Below are 22,731 nucleotides of genomic sequence, written 5' to 3' on the forward strand. Positions count from 1 at the left end.
CCCAATACACAGAAGAAGTGGTCAGTCCAGCTTTAGTCAGATGACTAACTGGCTGTTGCAGTGGTTTGAACTAAGAGTTTTAAATTGGAGAAAACTGTTTGAAATCAGAAAGCTCCTGGCTCCTGGTTTGAGAACATCTCTCTCCTGTCTGCTCTCATCTTGCTCACACCAACTTCGTAAACCATTGAAGATATGAGAACCTCAAAGAGAGAAAAGTCTCCTACATTGAACAAGGTTTAAAGAGGAATACTGGGCCCCCATGAAAAGTAAGAGCTGCCTACAATCAAAGGTTGTACAGCGAGCTGGAACCACAGAAACAGTAACCAGAAACCCCCTTCAGAGACTGCCTCAAACCTTTCACCTTATATTTTTCTCTCCTCTTTTCTGTCCCTATCTGCCAGTGTGTATCACGTGTGCATGCTAGCTTGGGTGCGTCATATATCCGTAGGCATTAACTGTATTAGAGTTTAAGTTTAAGGTTTAATAAATTTCACTTTTCTCCTTTAAACCGAATAAAGCCTGTTTATGCTTATTTCTTTGCCTTATAATTGAAAAGCTGTGAACAAGGATTCACGAAGGGGGAGCTCAAAATACTGTGTGTTTAAAAAAAAAAAACCCTGTTACAATAAGACCAGGTGAATACAGCAAGAGACCCCTAGACACCTTACTCACCTGGTCATAACAAAATCCATGCTGGCTTTCCTTAATTAACTCGCATTTGTCCATGTGACTATTGATTTTGTCCTGAATTATTTTTTCTAGAAGTTTTCCCACCACCAAAGTTAAACTGACTGTCCTGTAGTTGCCCGGCTTATCTTTACACCCTTTTTTGAACAAGGGTTTGACGTTTGCAAATCTCCAGTCCCCTGGCAGCACCCCTGAGTCTAAGGAAGACTGGAAAATTATGGCCAGTGCCTCTGCAATTTCCACCGTCACTTCCTTCAGTATCCTTGGATGCATCTCATCCGGCTATGGTGCTTTATCGACTTTAAGTACAGACAGCCTATCTAATACTTCCTCTTCATCAATTTTAAACCCCTCTAGTGTCTGACTTACCTCCTCTTTCAACATTGCCTGGGTTGCATTTTCTTCCTTGGTAAAGACAGATGCAAAGTATTTATTTAATACCTCAGCTATTCCCTCTGCCTCCATGTGCAAATCCCCTTTCTGGTCCCTAATTGGCCCCACTCCTCCTTTTAGCTCCCTTTTACTATTTATATGCCTATAGGAAACTTTGGGATTTCCTTTAATGCCAGCTGCCAGTCTCCTTTCATGCGCTCTCTTTGCTTCTCTTATTTGCTTTTTCACTTCCCCTCTGGACCTCCTATATTTAGCCTGGTTCTCAATAGTATTTTCTACCTGGCATCTGTCATAAGCACAGTTTTTCTTCTTTATCTTGGTCTCTACCTCTTTTGTCATCCAGGGATCTCTGGATTTGTTTCTTCTACATTTCCCCTTCAAGGGAACATACCTTGACTGTGCCCGAACTATCTCTTCTTTGAAGGTAGCCCATTGTTCATCTACCGGTTTTCCTGCCAGCTTTTGACTCAAACTTTTTCGCCCCAGCTCCATTCTTACCCCATTGAAGTAGGCCTTCCTCCAGTTAATTATTCTTACCCTGGATTGCTCTTTGTCCTTTTCCATAGTCAGTCTAAACCTTATGATACAATGATCACTTTCCCCTAAATGCTCTCCTAACTTGATCCATTTGGCCCACCTCATTCCCTAGAACCAGGTCTAGCAGTGCCTCCTTTCTCATTGGACTAGCAACAGAAAATTTTCCTGAACACACTCTAGGAACTCTTGCCCCTCACTGCCCTTTACGCTACTATTAAGTCTATGTTTGGATAATTAAAGTCCCCCATTATAACTAACCTATAATTTTTGCACCTCTCTGTAATTTCCTTGCAAATTTGTTCCTCCACGTCCTTTCCACTAGCTGGTGGCCTGTAGACAACACTGAGCAATGTACCTGCACCTTTTTTGTTCCTTAGCTCTAGCCAGATTGCTTCTGTTCTCGACCCCTCTGGGATATACTTTTCCCCAGCTCTGCAATGCTCTCCTTAATCAATACTGCCACCCCGCCCCCTTTTTTCCCTTTCCTGTCTGTCCTGAACACCTTGTATCCAGGAATATTTAACACCCATTTCTGCCCTTCTTTGAGCCAGGTCTCTGTTATAGCCGCAGCATCATATTTCCACATGTCAATCTGCACCTATACCTTACCAGTCTTATTAACCACACTCCCTGCAATCACATACATGCACATTAACCCTGATCCAGACTTTATTACTTTCTCCCTTACTCTGACCCCACCTAATAATGTACTATTTCCTACTCTCGTGCTGTCTATCTCCCCCAGTATTGTGTGCATCTTGGTATTCCTCTCTAATACTTGGTTCCCACACCCCAGACAAGTTACCAGTTTTGCTTCCCTCCAATCTGAGCTCCCTTTCAGGTTCCCATCCCCCTGGCAATTTAGTTTAAACCCTCCCCAACAGCACTAGCAAATCTCTCTGTGAGGATATTAGTCCCAGTCCTGTTAAGATGCAACCCGTCCATCTTGTACAGGTCCCACCTGTCCCAGAACCGGTCCCAGTGTCTCAGAAATCTGATGCCCTCCCTCCTACACCAATTCTCCAGCCACGTGTTCAATCGCTCACTTCTGCTATTCCATTGCTCACTTGCACGTGGGACTGGGAGTAATCCTGAGATTACTGCTTTTGAGATCCTGCTTTTAATCTCCTTCCTAGCTCCCTAAAATCTGCTTTCAGGACCTCATCTCCCTTCTTACCTATGTCATTGATACGTGCACCACAACCTCTGACTGTACACCCTCCCCCAGAAGAATGTCCTGCAGCCTCTCTGTGACATCCTTGACCCTGGCACCAGGGAGGCAACACACCATCCTGGAGTTATGTTTACTGCCGCAGAAATGCCTGTCTGTTCCCCTAGCTAACAAATCCCCTATCACTACTGTTTTTCCACTCCTCCTCTTCCCCTCCTGTACAGCTGAGCCACCTGTGGTGCCACAAACCTGGCTGTGACTGCATTCCTCTGAGGAACCATAACCCTCACTAGTATCCAAAATAGAAAACTGATTAGCGAGTGAGATCATATCAGGGGACTCCTGCACTACCTGCCTGGTTCTCTTAGTCTGCCTGGCTGTCACCCATTCCCTATCTGCCTGCATGCTCCTAACCTGTGTGTGACCACCTCCCTAAACGTGCTATCCATGTAGTACTCTGCCTTGCGGATGCACAGCAGTGACTCCCGCTGTCACTTGAGTTCCAAAACCCAGAGCTCAAGCTTCTGCAGCCGGTGACACCTCCTGCAGATGTGTTTGTCTATCACATGGTACATCCTTGACTTCCCACATGCCACAGGCTGTATATTCCACTCTCCAGAGCTGCCCTGCTATACCTTAACTTTACAGATTATTTATTGTAAGTAGAATAGCTTCCCAGGTACTCATTAAATAGCTCCTTCCACTGCACCGAAGCAAGAACCAAATACTGGAGGGTTGAAAAGTAGGAAAAAAAGTAGAAAAATGGAACACCTCCTCCCCATTTACCAAACTTGCCACTCACCAAGCTCTAATCTTTACACTCAGCTTGCAATCTGCACTCCGTTTTCCAAACTTATAAACCAGCTACTTATTTATTTCCTAAGAAATACTATATTTAAAACTGGTTGATTTTTGAAAGTATGTGCATGGGGAGGCTTAGGTTAAATAAGAGGTTATAAGGCCTTTCGACATAGGTTTATCTTAATAGTGTTCAGATTTAGTTTATTAATAAGTAGTTAATTTGTTGTTGTGGAAAGATATCTGATTTGGTGTATTTTATTCTGGGGGTTAATAAAGTGTCTAATTTTGCTGATTTCTGGTTAGGTGGGAAAACTTTAATAATATGCTGTGACATGTGGAGTACTGGGACTGAGTTGACAGTGCATTGCTCCTGCCTCAGTCGTAACAGATGGGAGACGAAAGAGAGGCAGGAAGCCATGTCCTCACCGCAGGATTTACTGCCGAAGCCAGAGCTACCTAGAGATGACCGAGAACCAGTGCTGCAGGAGTCTGTGACTCTCTAGGCAGAGATCTGTGTTCCTGTCGCTGTAACTTCGCACCTCGCAGGACTGATTGCCATGCCTTGCCAGTGGCCGTCATAGTAATTGTGGCCTTGAAATTCTTCACTTCTGGCTCCTTCCAAGGATCAGCTGTGGACCTCAGTGGCATCTCAAAAATGGCTACAAGCCACTGCATCTCTCAGGTCACTGATGCCCTCTTTGCCAGAGCTGGACAGTACATTCATTCCATGACAGATGCGGCCTTGCAGGGACAGTGGGCATTGGGTTTTGCCACCATCACTGGATTTCCCCTTGTGCAGGGCATTGATTTCACCCTTGTGGCCATCAATGGCACCAAGCAACTGGCCAGTGAGATGCATCAACAGGACTCCCTCAGCATCCAACTAGTCTGTGACCATAACAAGAGTTTCCTCCATATGTGCCCTTGCTTTTCTGGCTATAACTCCTTCACCTTCCAGCAGTCCAAGCTGCTTCAGATCTTCACTCCAACCCCCAAAGTGCATTGATGGATCTTAGGGTACAAGGGATATCACTTGAAGACATGGCTACTCACCCCTCTACAGGAGCCCCAGACAGAGGTGCAGAGGTGATACAACCAGTGTTACCTGCTCAGTAGGACAACCATTGAGCAGGCCATTGGCCTTCTGATTTCAATGTCTGGACTGGTTGGGTGGTGCCCCCCAGTACCCTCCTGCAAGGGTCTCGATCATTGTACTTGTCATGCAGGCCCCCACCTGCCAAGAATGAGGCACATTAATTTTGCCACATGGACATTAAATTTCAAATTGTTGCTGGGAAGAAGAAAAGGCCTGTTACAAGGGGTTGCTAGGTCCCTGGAAAGACATTTTTACATATTAACAGACAGTGTTTGTAGACAAAGGACCATTCGCTGACACACACCATGTACAAAGCCAGAAGAGGTTATATCAATTGGTCACGTGACTACCCTGCTGGCCAACTTGGGGAGTTTTAAATTGTAGAGATAGTGTTTGAGCTGGCAGAAAGCAGAATGCTCCTGGACTGAAGCAGACCTCCTCTCCTGTTCTGTCTGCTCCCATCTCTTTCTCACGGAACTCCAAAAACCGACTGAAGACACATGAACCCCAAGAGAGAAAAGTCTCCTACAGTGAACAAGGTTTAAGAAGAATACTGGGCCCTAACGAAAAGCGAGATCTACCTACAAAAGGGCTCTACAGTGAGCTTGAAGAAACATAACAAAAACTCATCAGATATTGCCTCAAACCTTTCCACTTTAATTTTTCTTCTGCTCTTTTCTGTCTCTGTTTGCATGTGTGTATCGCGTATGCATGAGAGCGAGGGCATGTCGTGTATCCGTAGGCGTCAACTGAACTAGAGTTCAGGTTTAATAAAGTTTCACCTTTCTTCTTTAAACCTAAGAAAGTCTGTTTGTGCTTGTTTCTTTACCTTATAATTGGAAAGCGGTGACCAAGGATTCACCAAGGGGGAGCTAAAAACACAGTGTATTTTAAAAATAAAACCCTGTTACAGTATGACCAGGTGAAGGCTGAAAGGAACCCCTAGACCTCTTTCGCACCTGGTCGTAACATAGTGGTCTGCTGCTTTTTCCACAGCATAGTGCTCCAGGGAGGTGTGGACCTTGAGGGCGGTGAGGCCCTAGGAGGACAGTTCATCGGGGAAGGAACAGGAGCGGGAGGTGAGATTGGAGAACAAAGAGGAGTCAGGGGGAAATGATGCTGAACAGATAGGTGTCCCTGCTGTACAACAAAATGGCCTCCTCCTACCTTGAGGAAGAGGACCTCCCTCTTGACCCTCACAGCCTCTAATACTGCATCCAGGTCAGCATCAATGAAGCAAGGGGCAGCCCTGCCCAGGGTGCCAGGCCTTTGATTCTCTTGTGACATCTCGGTTCCTGCTGGTGCAGTGGAAGCCTTTGGCAAAATCAGCAGATCTCTCCCTTAGGATTACCAGCAGCTTCAGTGATGACTGCTGTGGGGAGTCTAAACGATTCCCACACTTCATCTGACCCACCTCTCCACTGGCTCTAAGTGGACAGGAAACTTGACATTTTTTTTTATTAGTTCATGGGATATGGGCATTGCTGGCTAGGCCAGCATTTATTACCCATCCCTAATTGTCCTTGAGAAGGTGGTGGTGAGCCGTCTTCTTGAACCACTGCAGTCCATGTGGGGTAGGTGCACCCACTGCTGTTGGGAAGGGTGTTCCAGGATTTTGACCCGGAGACAATGAAGGAACGACGGTATAGTTCCAAGTCAGGATGGTGTGTGGCTTGGATGGGAAGTTGCAGGTGGTGGTGTTCCCATGCATCTGCTGCTCTTGGCCTTCTAGGTGGTAGAGGTTTGGAAGGTGTTGTCTAACAAGCCTTGATGAGTTGCTGCAATGCATCCTGTAGATGGTATACACTGCTGCCACTGTGCTTCGGTGGTGGAGAGAGTGAATGTTTGTGAATGGGGTGCCAAACAAGTGGGCTGCTTTGTCCTGGATGGTGTCGAGTTTCTTGAGTGTTGTTGGAGCTGCAGCCATCCAGGCGAGTGTATTCCATCACACTCCCGACTTGTGCCTTGTAGATGATGGACAGGCTTTGGGGAGTCAGGAAGTGAGTTACTTGCCACAGGATTCCTAGCTTCTGACCTGCTCTTGTAGCCATGGTATCTATATGTCTACTCCAGTTCAATTTCTGTTCAATGGTAACCCCCAGGATATTGACAGTGGGGGATTCAGCGATCGTACTGCCATTGAATGTCATGGGGAAATGGTTAGTTTGTCTCTTGTTGGAGATAGTCATTACCTGACACTTGTGTGGCACGAATGTTACTTGCCACTTCTCAGCCCAAGCCTGGATATTGTCCAGGTCTTGCTGCATTTTACATGGACTGCTTCAGTGTCTGAGGAATCGTGAATGGTGCTGAACATTGTGCAATCATTAGCGAACATCCCTACTTCTGACCTTACAATTGAAGGAAGGTCATTGCTGAAGCAGCTGAAGATGGTTGGGCTAGGACACTACCCTGAGGAACTCCTGCAGTGATGTCCTGGAGCTGAGATGATTGACCTCCAACAACCATAATCATCTTCCTTTGCGCTAGGTATAATTCGAACCAGCGGAGAGTTTTCCCCTGATTCCCAGTGACTTCAGCTTTGCTGCATATCAATTAAAAGCTTACACACATGAAAATCTTAACTTCAGTTTCCTACTAGAGGCGAGTTTCTGACCTGAAAACAAACCTGGCTCCTGTTTCCTGCCTCCACGGCAAAAATTTAGCCCCATTTCTTTGAATGATGTTGCCAAGGGTAGTAGTATTCAGGCGAGGAAGAGGACGGGGCCAAGATAGTTAAGTGAGAGGGATGGGAAGAGAAACCATTTCTGGAGTTGCTCAAGTTATGATCAGATAAGCAAGAGTGGAATCAAGCATAGGCATTCCATCTAATTGATATAGGGCAGTGCGAGCCAATTTTTGTGAGAAGCAGGTGACCAGAATGCTTAAGAGAGTGACTGAAACCTTTGAATCTGGGAGGATCTCTGTGACTCAAATTTGTAAATGTAGTTTTTTATTGGAAGGGAATTCATGGTTGGATGAGGTTCTAAGAATGGTGTGATGTACAGCTTTAAGGAGATAAACTTTTTTGTTGTATGTAAAATGAAGAATTGCTTCAGAAGGCATACATTGTATATTTGATGGGTTTCGATCAAATTTTTGTTCTGTACCTGGTTCTGTCTGGTTTGTCGAATTGATGTTTATTTACTTAGTCTTTTAATGTTTTTGCATTAAAAAGGCATGTGAAGTTGCTTTCCTGCAAATGCATTAAGGTGCATTACACTGAGGAAGGAAGGCGCAAATGTGCTGAACAACATTTTCTTTCCTAATTAACATTTCCAGGATGGCCCATTTGGAGACTAATCCACAAATAGGATGTGAGGGCAAGAATTGGTCTATTAGCTTCGTGAGTAAATGCGTCGTGCTGGGCAAGGTTCCCTCGAATTGTTTTTTGGAATTCATGGGCGATTTATTTAAGTGCGCTGCCCCTTTAAATGGTTTTGCACAGTTACGCAAGGATGGTAATTTAGAGGGGTCGGCTTGTGCGCAGCGTGTGCGGGGACGTTCGGGTTGCCGTGAGGCTGCGCAGCTAAGATGGAACATTGATGATGAGCCACGCATTCCAGTAAGTGCCTCAGATTTGATCCTCAATATACTTTGTTAGCTGATTTCAGATAGTGATATTGATGGGAGGAAGGGGAAGATTCAATTGTCTTTAGTATCTCAGGACCTGGAAAGGAGAAAATTCAACAAAGGTTTCTATTCTTGATGCTGTTCAGACCTCTGCTGGAAAGTGTATTATGTGGATTTAGGTAGATCACCGCCTTGGCAATGATATACTCCATCGTCCAGTAGACTGTGATAGTAATGGACTCGAGAGGGAAAATTAAAAAAAAAACAAGGGAATGGTCGCAATGCTATGTGAGACAAGATTGAGCCTCCAGATTTACAACTGAACAGGCCTGATTTAATATAGATTGACTACTGAGAGAAGATCGAGTTTAGAAAAATATATTGCATAAAGTGGGGTGGCGCAGTGGTTAGCACCGCAGCCTCACAGCTCCAGCGACCCGGGTTCAGTTCTGGGTACTGCCTGTGCGGAGTTTGCAAGTTCTCCCTGTGACCGCGTGGGTTTCCGCCGGGTGCTCCGGTTTCCTCCCACAGCCAAAGACTTGCAGGTTGATAGTAAATTGGCCATTGTAAATTGCCCCTAGTATAGGTAGGTGGTAGGAGAATGGTGGGGATGTGGTAGGGAATATGGAATTGATGTAGGATTAGTATAAATGGGTGGTTGTTGGTCAGCACAGACTCAGTGGGCCGAAGGGCCTGTTTCAGTGCTGTATCTCTAAATAAATAAATAAAAGTAGATATGAGTGGGGGGAGGGGAGCAATAAACGAAGTAATGCAAAATACCAGAGTTCCATTAATATTTTGTGAAAATAGCATTGATGATTTGGATGAAGAAAATTCATAATGGATCAGAATTATCACATCAAATGTAACCTTAAAAGAATAGATGAAATGCAGACTGTGATTATTGTTATGAAGTATTCTTGTATTTCCAGGCACTAGATATGCTCCTGGAGAGGATGAAGACCTCCAAGTTTGATTTTTCTAAGTTGAAATCCTTGTCCGGCACTGGTCAAGTAAGTGAGGTTAATTTATTTCAAGAGGAATTAAGAAAAGAAACCCTTTTTTTTAATGTTTCCTCTGAAGGCTGATTACAATCTTTTATCGGTTTCTTTCACAGCAACATGGTAGTGTTTATTGGAAAGAGGGAGCCAATCAGACCTTGAAAAACATGCCAGATGATCGTTCTCTGCATCAGATATTGGAGGTGAGGGTTGGAGGAATTTTGTTAACAATAGGACCAGAAGGGTTTATAAGATATAATCCTGTTCTAGATTTTACATTTATCTGCAGAGCCAGCTTAATAGGATAACGAATCTGTACTTAACCATCTGTTATAGCAAAGGGATGCCCTGATTAGAATGCTCATTTTCATCTATAGGAGCTGTGGAATTAAGTTTCCCTTTTACCTTTGTTTCCCTTTTTCCCTTTGTTACCAAAGTTTCCCTTTGTGTTACGTAAATTAGTACATGTATTCTTAGTCCAATTCTACAGAGCTTCCCTAAACTGTCATGCTGACATCTGAAACTGGGGACTATTGAAATAAAGGTGTTTAGTAAGGAGTTTCGTTGAAGCGGGATTATTGCCGGGGAAGAAGTAGATCCATTTATCCTTTTCGCGGTGTTGTTTTTCAGCATGAATTGAATAGTCATGTCATGTTTGGAAAATCTTTTTTTCTTTAAAAGTTTTTTTTTCTCTGAGGCTGTCCCTTAAAGGTTAATGTTGAGCTATGTGATGTATCTAATTGCACACTCCAATTTGAGAATGCTTAATAAAGTCACTGGTTGCAAAGTGAGAAATATTCCATTCTATTCCACATGACTGTATTCTTTACTTCGTCTTTGAGGAAAGATTGGATAGGTTAGGGTTGTTTTCCTTAGAACAGAGGAGGCTTAGGGGTGACTTAATTGAGATGTACAAGATTAAGAGGGGCCTAGATAGAGTAGACAAGAAGGATCTGTTTTCCCCTAGTGGAGAGGTCAATTACCAGGGCACAGATTTAAGGTGATTGTTAGAAGGATTGGAGGGGACATGAGAAAAAACTTTTTCACCCAGAGGGTGGTGAGTGTCTGGAATTCATTGTCCAGATCGGTGGTGGAGGCAGAAACCCTCAATTAATTTAAAAGGTACCTTGGACCTGCATCTGAGGTGCTGTGATCTGCGAGGCTATGGACCTGGTGCTGGAAGTGGGATTAGATTGGACGGCTAGTTTCTTCAGCTGGCTGAATGACCTGTTTTTGTGCCGTAACTTTTCTATGGTTCTCGTCTGCATATTTGCCAATGGGCAGGGGTGCAATGACACACCTGTTTTTGTGATTGGGCCAGTGGTGTACTGCAGGTGCTGGCACCCTTGCTGTTTGTAGTGTACATTAATGATTTAGACGTGAATATAGGAGGTTTGATCAGTAAGTTCGCAGATGACACGAAAATTGGTGGTGTCGTAAATAGTGAAGAAGAAAGCCTTAGATTACAGGACGATATAGATGGGCTGGTAAGATGGGTGGAGCTGTGGCAAATGGAATTTAATCCTGAGAAGTGTAAGGTGATGCATTTTGGGAGGACTAAACAAGGCAAGGGAATAGACAATGGATAGTAGGACCCTAGTAAGTACAGAGGGTCAGATGGATCTTGGTATACTAGTCCATAGATCACTGAAGGAAACAACACAGGTAGATAAGGTGGTTAGGAAGGCATATGGGATATTTGCCTTTATTAGCCGAGGCATAGAATATAAGAGCAGAGAGGTTATGATGGAGCTGTATAAAACGCTAGTTAGGCCACAACTGGAATACTGTGTACAGTTCTGGTCGCCACACTATAGGAAAGATGTGATTGCATTGGAGAGGGTGCAGAGGAGATTCACCAGGATGTTGCCTGGGCTGCAGCATTTCAGCTATGAAGGGAGACTGGATAGGCTAGGGTTGTTTTCCTTAGAGCAGAGAAGGCTGAGGGGGGACCTGATTGAGGTATACAAGATTGAGGGGCATTGATAGGGTAGATAGGAAGAAACTTTTTTCCTTAGCGGAGGTGTCAATAATTAGGGGGCATAGATTTAAGGTAAGGGGCAGGAGGCTTAAAGGGGATTTGAGGAAAAATATTTTCACCCAGAGGGTGGTTGGAATCTGGAACACACTGCCTGCAACGGTGGTAGAGGCAGAAACCCTCAGAACATTTAAGAAGTATTTAGATGAGCACTTGAAATGCCATAGCATACAAGGCTATGGACCAAGTGCTGGAAAATGGGATTAGAATAAATAGTCTTGATGGCTGGCGCAGACACAGTAGACCGAAGAGCCTGTTTCTGTGCTGTATAACTCTATGACTCTATGACACCCAAACACACGGCAGTGTTCAATCCTGGTCATGGTTGCTGTTGATCCATTCAAGATTAAAAAAATCAGTTTTAATGATGAACTTCGCTTGATGGGGAGTTTTAACCCGGTCTATGCTCCCAATCCTCTCCATCCAGTTAAATATTCTTCAACATCCTGGGCTTATTCATGAAGATGGTGACCATTGCCTGAAGAATTATATTCAGCCAATGCTTTCAGGAAAGAAGGAGTGACGAGGAGATAATTAACAGAAAAAAGTTAAATTAATTGTAATTCAATAAATAGGCATTTTGAAAATTATTTGCCAAATCTAAATAAGTATTTAACTCAAGCATTATTCAAAAAATTCACATTATTTTCCCCTCCCTTTCTTTTCAGTCTAGTTTCTCTGTGAAAGAATCTCCTATCTGGATGGACTCCAGTACCATCGAAGAATGTCAGCAACTAGAAAAATCTGTTGGAGGGCCACAGAAACTTGCTGACATCACTGGATCGCGTGCTTATGAGGTTCATTTATAATTCATGTTTAGCAAGTGAAAATTGACCACCTCAGCAAAAGTATTGAGCTGTGCTGTCGTCTCCAACTTGTGAAGAAATGGGAAGATGTTCTGACAGTAATGCATAACTATTTAGTATAGATGATATTTACTGACTATGTACTTTGAGGACTTTAGGTGGGTTTATATGATTTTTGGAACAAATTGTGTTCCAAAGTCTGGCAATTTCTTATAGCCTGCAATCTAAAAACACAAATGAAGTACAATTCAGTTCGACGTCAGATCTTCAACTAACTAAGATATTCTGAAATATTAATATCCTGAAAACTGCACCAAATTAATTTTATTTTAAGGAGAAAGCCTTAATTAATGCCAGAGAGATTTTAAAAAATCTCTCTCCTTTTACTTTGTACCCCTGACACTTTATACTGTAGCTGTGCCTTGATTATTGGCAGCTATAATTCTGGGTTAACAAATAACTTTGGAATCAGAATACTGCAGAGGAATATGTCATTCATGTATTATAAAGAGCCTGTACTAATTAAATATAAAGTTCTATTTTTAAAGTTATGTGTTGAAATGTAATATTTGCTACAAACTATTCTAAAGTATTTTATAGCTCAGTTGAAGTAGGTGGGATGCAATTTAATTACAACAAGCGCAAAAACTACAGACAACTAGGGAGTGAAGACACTGATGGAATGGTAGATTCAGTTCTGTCAAGCTGTACAAGATCTCCTCAAGGAGATGTTCTTTCAATGGTTTGGCTTCATACTACTTGAAGCAATGCAAAGCCAAATTTAAAAAACTATTTGAGAGTTTTGTCACATTGAAACTTTTTAGGGTGAATAAATGTTGGATCTTGCGCACGTAAAAAGTTAATCAGCTTTTGGATGCTACTAAGCATAAGCAAGAATGTTGTGTGGTGGGGGAGCAATATAACTGGTGCACATGCTGCTTTAAAGCAGGTACTGGTATCAACTCATTACCATCAGTTACTGGCCGTTGAAGATTTAAATTAGAATTGTATTCAGTTGGACTTTGCTTCTCTTCACTTGCCTGAAATGCTAATGAATACTTGAACTAGGTTTGGTTGTGGGAATTTGTTAAACATTTGTATGTTTTGCACTTCACAGCGTTTCACAGGAAATCAAATTGCAAAGATCAACAAGAAGAACCCTGAAGATTACAAGAAAACTGAGGTAAACTGTACGAAATGTGGTTATAAAGCTATTTAATACAGATGGAATGTACTATTATGATTAGACAATTGTGGTCACTGAACATAGTATTCCCAGGGTCTGATGGTGCTATAATACATTGTATAGGGGTTGAGACACAAGGTGGGAAGTTTTAACCTGTCAGTGTGGTTAGGTTTTTGTCCGGGTGACAAGTTAAAACAATTGAAAATGCCGGCATGTCGGAACGCTGGTAGGAACCCGCCAACTTCCGTCTTTGACCCGAGCGCATCTTCAGCGCGTGGGAAATCCCTGTGCGATGGGAAGGTCTGCCATTTAAATATGTTAAATATGATCATTTGCTGCAGTTTTAACTCAGAATTCTGACTTTTCTCGAGCATCATGGAACTCATCAGGGAAAACAAGGCGAGAAGACAGTGGAACTTGACAGGGCTGAGAAATTGACAGGAAAGCAAGGAAGGCTTTAAATACTGAGATGTGGCACCTTCCTTGCATGTGAAAGATGTTTGCTTACAGGATTTGTTCTGAGAGTGTGCTTTCACTGGAGGTGATCTCCAGCTGGCAAAAAACTCCAACGTAGCAGAAATGATCTCCAACGTATTGGAGATCATTTCTGCTACGTTGGAGTTTTTTGCCAGCTCAGCAGTATGGAAGACACTTATGCAGCCCTACCTTGGACTTCTGATGAAGAATGAGCAGCAGCAACATCACCATCAGCAGGAGCAGCACCAGCCTCCTACTCAACCCCACAGGTACAGGAGATGAACACAGAGCTCCAGCTCGCTGGAGGTGATAACCCCAACACAGGATATGTAGGCAGAGGATAGGCTTCCTGGACATGACTGAGCACAATTGCCTCAGGAGGCTTCCCTTCACTTGCCTGAAATGCTAATGAATACTTGAACTAGGTTTGGTTTAGGACATTTGTTAAACATTTGTATGTTTTGCACTTCCCACGTTTCAGGTGGTTGCTGACATTTGCAGCCTCCTGGAAGAAAGCCTGCTGAATGAGCCAGGTGTGCACGCACTCGCAGTGGCAGTCAAAGTCACCACACCCTTAATTCCTTTGCATCCAGCTACTTCCAGGAATCTGCTTGTGATATTTATAGTATCTTTCAATCTGCTGACCACAAGTGTATCTCGCCTTTGACGGCTGCCATGTTTGCCTGGGCTTATGTGCACTTACTACTGATGAGGCCAGTCAGAATGAGCGACTGCTCGGATTTGCTACTCTAGTTGGATTCTCACAGGTCCAGGGAGTCATAGATTGCACACTTGCAGCGATCAAGGCATCCGCATATCACCCAGGAGTATTCATCAACTAAAAGGGACTCTACTCCATCAAAGCTCAGCTGGTCTGCAACCACTGAAAGACCAACAGGCGTATCTGTGGAAGATTCCCAGGGAGTTACTATGATGTGTCATCATGATCATCTTGTGTCAGTCATGTCTCCCAAGGATATTCACACCTCAAGGCAGTATCAGTAGGTGGTTCCTGGAGACAAGAACTATCCTGTAAAGATGGCTGATGACTTCTATGAGGATCCCTTTTACTGATGCCCAGGAAAGGTACAATAGAAGCCACCTCATCACCAGAGCTATGATAGTGCAAATAATTAGGATGCTGAAGATGTGCGTCAGGTGTCTTGACGGATCTGGGCTGCCCTTCAGCAAGCACCAGATAGGGTTTCCAGAATGGTAGTGGTCTGTTTCATCTTGTACAACATTGCATTGCAGTGAGGGTGGGAATTACAGGAGGAGGAAGGTGATAAACGCTTTGCATCTTTGGCAGGGAAGGAGGAAGAGGAGGGGCAACAGGAGGAGCCTGAAGTGGCGAGGGCACCTGTAGCTGCACACTTAGCTACCAGGGATTTCTGGGGAGGACTGATTCAGGTACCCTTCAGTTAACCTGAGGCAGTGCAACCATCTTGCACACCCATTCTGAAGCCACTGGTTGGTATTTAATGGAGGCGACTGAAGAGCTGGTGAGACCCCGGTGTTACCTCTTTTCGGGAAGGCCCGCCGCATCACGTGCTAATCAGGCACTTATCTGGGCAGCAGCGGGCCTTCCCTGGGATTAAGGACCCCGGTGACAAGAGAGAACTCTTGTTCCCAGCCACTGAGAACTGCCGGTCAGTCGTCTTCATGTCAAAGTGGACAACCTCACATTTTCCTACATTGTATTCCATCTGCCAAATTTTTTCCCAGTTACTTAACCTATCTATATCTCTTTGCATACAAGGTGTGGGGAGGGAATTACTGAGCTTAGGGCCCAGGCAACTGAAGGTGCAGCCACAAATGGCAGAGCAATTAAAATTGGGGATGCTGAAGAGGCCAGAATTAGATGAGCTCAAATATCTCAGAGGGTTGTGGGGATGGAGGAGATTACAAAGCTCGGGAGGGTGAGGCCATGGAGGTATTTGAAAACAAGGATGAGACCTTATGGGTGGAACTGAGGAACAGAAAGGATCTAAAACTGTAATAGGTGTTGTGTATAGACCCCCTGGTCGCAGTTCTGAGGTGTTAGATTGTATAAATGCACAGATTAGGCCAGTGTGTAACAAAGGCAGAGGAGTATTACTGGGAGATTTTAACTTACACATAGATTGGGAGAGGCAGACTAGCACCTGTCAGAAAGGTAGTGAATTTCTGGAATGTGTCCGGGATAGTTTTCTACAGCAATATGTCCTAGATGTAACAATGGGACAGGCAATATTGGATTTAGTTATGAGTAAAGAGCCAAATTAAATTAGTAGCCTAACTGCGTGAACATTTATCAAATAGTGATCACAACATGATCGAATTCAAGGCAGCGTTTGAAAGTGAAAAGCATGAATCAGCTACTAGAATTTTAGACGTGGGTAAGGCTGACTTTAACGGGATGAGACAGAGACTGTTCACAGTAAACTGGGAAGATCTGTTAATGGGTCAAATGACTGAAGAACAGTGGAGAATATTTAAAGAAACATTTAAAGAAATGCAGAGCGAGTATATACCCCTGAGAGGAAAAAGTTCCACTTCACAGAAAAAGCAACCATGGACAACTGAAGAGATTAGGGATAGCATAAAGCTAAAGAAAGGGCTTACAAAAATGCAAAACTCAGCACAGATCCGGCCAAACGGGATAGATACAAAGATCAGCAAAGGGTCACAAAGCAGATTATAAGAGCTACTAAAAGGGATTATGAAAGGAAACTTGCAAGAGATATCGAAATCGATAAGAAGAAATTTTATAGTTACATAAAGGGAAAGCGGGTGGTCAAGAGCAATGTAGGTCCACTAAAAACTGAAACTGGAGATATTGTCATTGATAATGGGGAAATGGCAGACATGTTGAACAATTACTTTGCCTCAGTATTGACAGTTGAAAAGGAGGATAACTTGCCGTAAGTCCCAAAAAAATTAATAGCCCATAGGGAACAGGCACTTAATACAATGAAAGTAAAACATCAGTAACAAGGAAATTAACGGAACTAAAGTGTGAGAAATCCTCAGGACCTGACGGTTTCCATCCAAGGGTGTTAAAGGAAGTAGGAGAGCACATTGTAGATGCCCTAACTATAGTCTTTCAGAGTTCTCTAGGTTCAGGAGTGGTCCCTCTGGATTGGAAAGTTGCACATGTCTCTCCACTTTTTAAGAAGGGTGAAAGGGGGAACCAAGGCAGTTACAGACCAGTCAGCCTGACATCTGTGGTGGGGAAGTTGCTGGAGTCTATAATCAAGGATAGGGTGGCTGAACACCTAGAAAAATTTCATTTAATCAGGGACAGCCAGCATGGATTCATGACTGGATGGTCATGCCTGACAAATCTGATTGAATTTTTTGAAGAGGTGACGAAGGTAGTGGACAGGGGAATGTCTATGAATGTTATTTATATGGACTTTCAGAAGGCATTTGATAAAGTCCCACATAAGAGACTGTTAACTAAGGTAGAAGCCTATGGAGTTGAGGACAAATTATTGACATGGTTAGGAAGTTGGTTGAGTGGTAGGTGACAGAGAGTGGAGATAATGGGTAAGTTCTCTGATTGGCAGGATGTGACTAGTGGTGTCCCACAGGGATCTGAGTTGGCGCCTCAATTATTCACATTATTCATTAACGACTTGGATGATGGCATAGTTAGTCATTTTTCCAAATTTGCTGATGATACAAAGTTAGGCGGCATTGTAGACAGTCTAGATGATAGCATAAAATTGCAAGGAGATATTGACAGATTAGGTGAATGGGCAAAACTGTGGCAGATGGATTTCAATGTGGGCAAGTGTGAGGTTATCTATTTTGGACCAAAATAGGATAGAGCAGGGTACTTTCTAAATGGGAAGAGATTAAGTACAATGGATGTCCAAAGAGACTTGGGGGTTCGGGTGCATAGGTCTTTAAAATGCCATGAGCAAGTGCAGAAAATAATCAAAAAGGCTAATGGAATGTTAGCCTTTATATCTAGAGGATTGGAGTATAAAGACACAGAGGTTCTGCTGCAGCTGTACAAAACCCTGGTTAGACCTCATTTGGAGTACCGTGAGCAGTTCTGGGCACCACACGGTGGTGCAGTGGCTAGCACTGCAGCCTCACAGCTCCAGTGACCCGGGTTCAGTTCTGGGTACTGCATGTGTGGAGTTTGCAAGTTCTGCCTGTGACTGCATGGGTTTCCTCCAGGTGCTCCGTTTTCCTCCCATATGCCAAAGACTTGTGGGTTGATAGGTAAATTGACCGTTGTAAAAATTGCCCCTGGTGTAGGTAGGTGGTAGGAGAATTGAGGGAAAGTGGGGATGTGAGAGGGAAAAAATTGAATTAATGTAGGATCAGTATAAATGGGTGGTTGATGGTCGGTGTGGATTCGTTCGGTGCTGTATCACTCTATGACTCACACCTTAGGAAGGATATATTTTCCTTGGAGGGAGTGCAACATAGGTTTACAAGAATGATACCTGGACTACAGGGGTTAAGTTACGAGGAGAGATTACACAAATTAGGCCTGTTTTCGCTAGAATTTAGAAGGTTAAGGGGTGATCTGATCGAAGTCTTCAAGATATTAGCAGGAAAAGACAGGCTAGATAAAGATAAACTATTTCCACTGGTTGGAGATTCTAAAACTAGGGGGCATAGTGTAAAAATTAGGGCCAGACCGTTAGGAAGCACTTCTTCACCCAAAGGCAGGTATATGGAGTTAGGCCACAGATCAGCCAAGATCGCATTGAATGGTGGGACAGGCTCGCGGGGCTGAATGGCCTACTCCTGTTCCTATCTTCTTATGTTCCTATAATTTTAAAATCAAGGCATTGCTTGACTGGGAGCTAATGTAGGTCAGCAAGCACTAGGATGATAGGTGAATGGGACTTGATGTGATTTATGACACAGACAGCAGAGTTTTGGAAGACTTCAAGTTTACAGAGGGTAGAATGTGGGAGACTAGCTAGGAGTGCATTGGAATAGTCAAATCTAGAGGTAACAAAGGCATAAATGAGCATTTCAGCAGCAGATGAGCTGAAACAGGAGTGAAGTCGGGCGATATAACGAAGGTGGAAATATGCGGTCGTAGTGATGGCGCGAATTTGTGGTTGTAAGTTCATCTCGGGGTCAAATATGACACCAAGGTTGTGATCAGACTGGTTTAGTGTCAGACTGTTGCCAGCGAGAGGGATGGAGTCAGTAGCTAGGGAATGGAGTTTGGAGTGGGGACTGCAAACAATGGCTTCAGTCTTCCCAATATTTAATTGGAGGAAATTTATGCTCATCCAATGCAGGATGTCAGATAAGCAATGTGATAGTTTAGCAACAGTGGTGGAGTCCAGAGAGGTGGTGGTGAGGCAGAGCTGGGTGTCGTCAGCGTACATATGAAAACTAATGCGGTGCTTTCGACAATGTCACCGAGGGGCAGCATGTAGGTGAGAAATAGGAGGGGGCCAAGAATAGATCCTTGGGGTACACCAGAGGTAACAGTGCAGTAGCAGGAAGAGAAGCCATTGCAGGTGACACTATGGCTACGTCCCTAAGAAGTGGCAAATCAGTGAACCAAAAGTAAAGCAAAATCTGAAAGTAGACAAAGAATTAGAACACACTTATTGTTCATCTTCCTTTGCAATGTAATGTTTTTCAGACAAGAAATTGAGAAACCAGCTACTCTTAAATGCAAATGTAATTTTGTAGAGAAAAATAATGCTTTAAAGAAACAATCCTCATCAGGAATATTCCTTTCTGTTAGTGATGATCTTAATGCATTGGTGGTGCATTTTACCTAAGGTTTGTCTAAAACCTATAACTGGGAAATCTCATTTTATGTTCAGGTCCTTCACTCTTTTAAAAGGATTTGAGCCACTATGCATAATCAGTGAGTTGCCCTTTTCTTCATAGAAAAGGTGTCTCATTCAGGGTGACTCCAGTGCATTTTCTATTGAGAAACATTCATGTGTAAATTTACGCTATGGTCTTTACAGATGGAGAAGGATCTCTGTGCCTTTTTGGGACTTTGGGATTAATTTAAGGAGGTATTTTCCTGTCTGCTGAAAATTTCAAGGGATTGTGCTTGTTCAACACTTGATTGGGCAAGCAGAACACTTGCCTCGTCTTTTTCACCATCTGGAAAGAACAAAGGAATCAGTTGGGTCAGGAACCTTTTTATCAAGCTAACACTTGCAGTTTGCCTTCAAAGGAGAGAGCATTGTTAAATTAGCGACTAATCAAACACTGCCAAGTTTCAAAGAAGATCTAGATTTTTCCAGATCTTGTTCATCGCTCACCGATCAGAAAAATGAAAAAATGGCGGCAGATTATAGACGGAAGCAGAGACTTATATTTTTTCCAATGTAGTCCAGCGCAGAAACATGATCTTGATGTCCAGTGAAGCCAGGAATTTGAAGTCAGATTTGAGAGAAAAACCACATTCAGGTTTTAACCAGATCTTTACCAGAGTTCACAACGTAAAGTCGGGGGATGGGGTTTGTGCCATCAGACAGAGGCCGTTTAAACTAATCGTTAACTTGATGTTTGGGCTAAAAATGCACCCACTGTTAGAATCAGGGAAACTTAGATAGCAGAAGAAAGGATTTAATGGGGAGGAAGAGCAACAGATGGCAGCAGATGGCCACAGATAGACATGAAGTGTGAGGAGCTCCCGAGGGAGCTGACTGTCCAGGAGCCATTTTAAGGAATTTTGAGAACTACTCAGCGGAGATGATATGCCATTGATGCAAAAAAACAAAGCCTACATGATGCACAGCATAAACTCAAATGCTAAGACACTGAAAGTAGCCAAGACAGATGTGCAAAGGGAAGGGAAAAACTGCACAAACACTGGATCAGCTTACGTCAAAAAATCCAAACTGCATGTGCATAAGGAAATCGGTGAGCAATGTACGAAGGGATCAAGAGGGCGCTTGGCCCTACCATCACCAAAGTTGCTCCCCTGAAATCGGCTGATAGTGAAGTACTCACAGACCGAAATAAACAGATGTCGCCATGGGCTGAACACTAGTCTGAGCTGTACTCCTGTGAGTCAGACATCTCCCAGTCTGCGCTCGATGCTCTCCCGCAACGTCCTGCCATGGATGAGTTAGATGAAGAACCTTCATCATTGGAGCTCAAGAAGGCCATAGACTGCCTAGCGATCAGAAGGGCGCTGGGCAAGGACGGAATCCCAGCCGAACTGCTCAAGCACAGAAACCTCCATCTATTGCCACACCTTTATGACCTTCGCCTTCTCTGCTGGAAAGTAGGCTCTCTTCCACAGGAGTGCGTGATGCCAAAATCATTACACTATACGAAAACAAAGGCGTCAGAAGAGTTTGCAACAACTACAGGGGCATCTCACTCCTTAGCGTCACGGGGACGGCCTTTGCTTGGGTCATACTTAAAAGACTCCATTTACTTGCAGACTGAGTGTACCTGGCAGTGCAGTTTCTGCGCCGGCAGTTCTATGTGGATATGATCATCTCCATATGCTAGCTACAAGACAAATGTAGGGAACAGAGTATATCCCTTTACCTTACTCTTGTAGATCTCACTAAGGCATTCAACGCAGTCAGCAGAGCAGGGCTCTGCAAGATTTTGGGAAAAAATTGGTTGTCCACTGAAGCTCCTATGTCTCATCCGCTCCTTCCATGACAACATGCACTGCACTGTACAGTTTGATGGCTCTACATCTGACAGCTTCAGAGCGAAGAATAGAGTGAAACAGGATTGTGTCCTAACCCCCACTCTGTTTGGCATCATCTTCTCCATGCTCCTGACCTTCACTTTCCCTGCAGATATGGAAGGAGTCTACTTGCACACTAGGTCAGACGGCAAACTCTACAATCTATCAAGGCTGAAAGCGAAGTTGAAAACACATCTCGTCCTGATCAGAGAACTCCTCTACACTGATGATGCTGCACTAATTGCTCACACGGAAACTCAGCTACAAAGACTCATGGACTGTCTCTCCCGTGCCTGTAACTTGTTTTCCTTGACTATGTGTCAATAAAAAAGGTCATGGGACAAGGTGTTGCATCTCTGCCCCAGATCACACTAAATAACACCCACTGGAAGTGGTTTGCAGATTCTGCTACCTTGGTTCCACAGTGTCAGACAATCTGTCCCTTGATGCAGAGCTCAATACATGCATAGGGAAAGCAGCTGTCGCCTTTGGCCGACTTGTGAACATACATGGGATGATACCAAGCTGACCCATAGGACCAGGCTGATGGTTTATAAGGCCTGTGTTCTCAGCACCTTGCTGTATGGCAGTGAAACATGGGCTACTTGCAGTTACCAGGAAAAGAAGCTCAATAATTTCCATCTTCGCTGTCTGTGGCTCGTTATGGGTATATCCTGGCAGAACAAAATCACAAATGCAGCAGTCTTCTCAAAGGCAGAATCCCAAGTGTGTTGGCACTAATCAAATAGAGGCGGCTTCGTGGATCAGACACATCCGCAGGATAGAAGATGGTCACATACTGAAGGACCTTCTGTATGGTGAGGTAGCCGGGCCAGACGACCAATGGGGGCCCAAAGCTCTGCTTCAAAGATGCTTGCAAGCATGGCATGAGGGCCCTAAATGTCGACTATTGCCGTTGTGAGTCACATGCTGGTGAAAGAGGGAAATGGTGACACATCCTGTGGACTGGTGTGCACTACCACGATGACCAGTTGCTACAGCAGCTTGGCAACAGGTGCCAATGGCAAAAACAACAACTCACAGCATCACTTGGCAGATTCACGTGCAGTACTAGTGGCAGAACCTGTCTCTCGAGGATTGGCTTTCACAGCCATTAGCAAAGGTGCATCAGGAGAGGACACTCCACATAAATGGATTGTTTGCTGCATGTCCATCATCTTTCATAGATGGAAGGATGCCAACCCTAATCAAACACTGGCACTGGTATTTTCCCAAAAGCCACTTTCTAATTGTTTCTAATTCCATACAGTGTGACTTTTTTAGAAATAGTACAGCTGGCTTTGAGGCTATTTTTCC

General features: G+C 43.8%; 1 protein-coding gene across 5 annotated transcripts in view; it reads left to right on the forward strand.

Annotated features, from left to right (window-relative positions):
- Nucleotides 1-22,731, forward strand: part of xylb (xylulokinase homolog (H. influenzae)) — a 319,204-nt gene that overhangs the window by 26,779 nt on the left and 269,694 nt on the right. For all 5 annotated transcript variants that reach the window (XM_068015166.1, XM_068015134.1, XM_068015149.1 and 2 more), the window contains 4 exons: nucleotides 9,191-9,271; nucleotides 9,376-9,462; nucleotides 11,966-12,094; nucleotides 13,221-13,286. In XM_068015166.1, coding sequence (XP_067871267.1) covers nucleotides 9,200-9,271; nucleotides 9,376-9,462; nucleotides 11,966-12,094; nucleotides 13,221-13,286 — 354 coding nt within the window. In that variant the 5' untranslated portion in view covers nucleotides 9,191-9,199. The remainder of the gene's footprint in view (nucleotides 1-9,190; nucleotides 9,272-9,375; nucleotides 9,463-11,965; nucleotides 12,095-13,220; nucleotides 13,287-22,731) is intronic.

This window comes from Heterodontus francisci, chromosome 2 (genome assembly GCF_036365525.1).
Source record: "Heterodontus francisci isolate sHetFra1 chromosome 2, sHetFra1.hap1, whole genome shotgun sequence".
NCBI lineage: Eukaryota > Metazoa > Chordata > Chondrichthyes > Heterodontiformes > Heterodontidae > Heterodontus > Heterodontus francisci.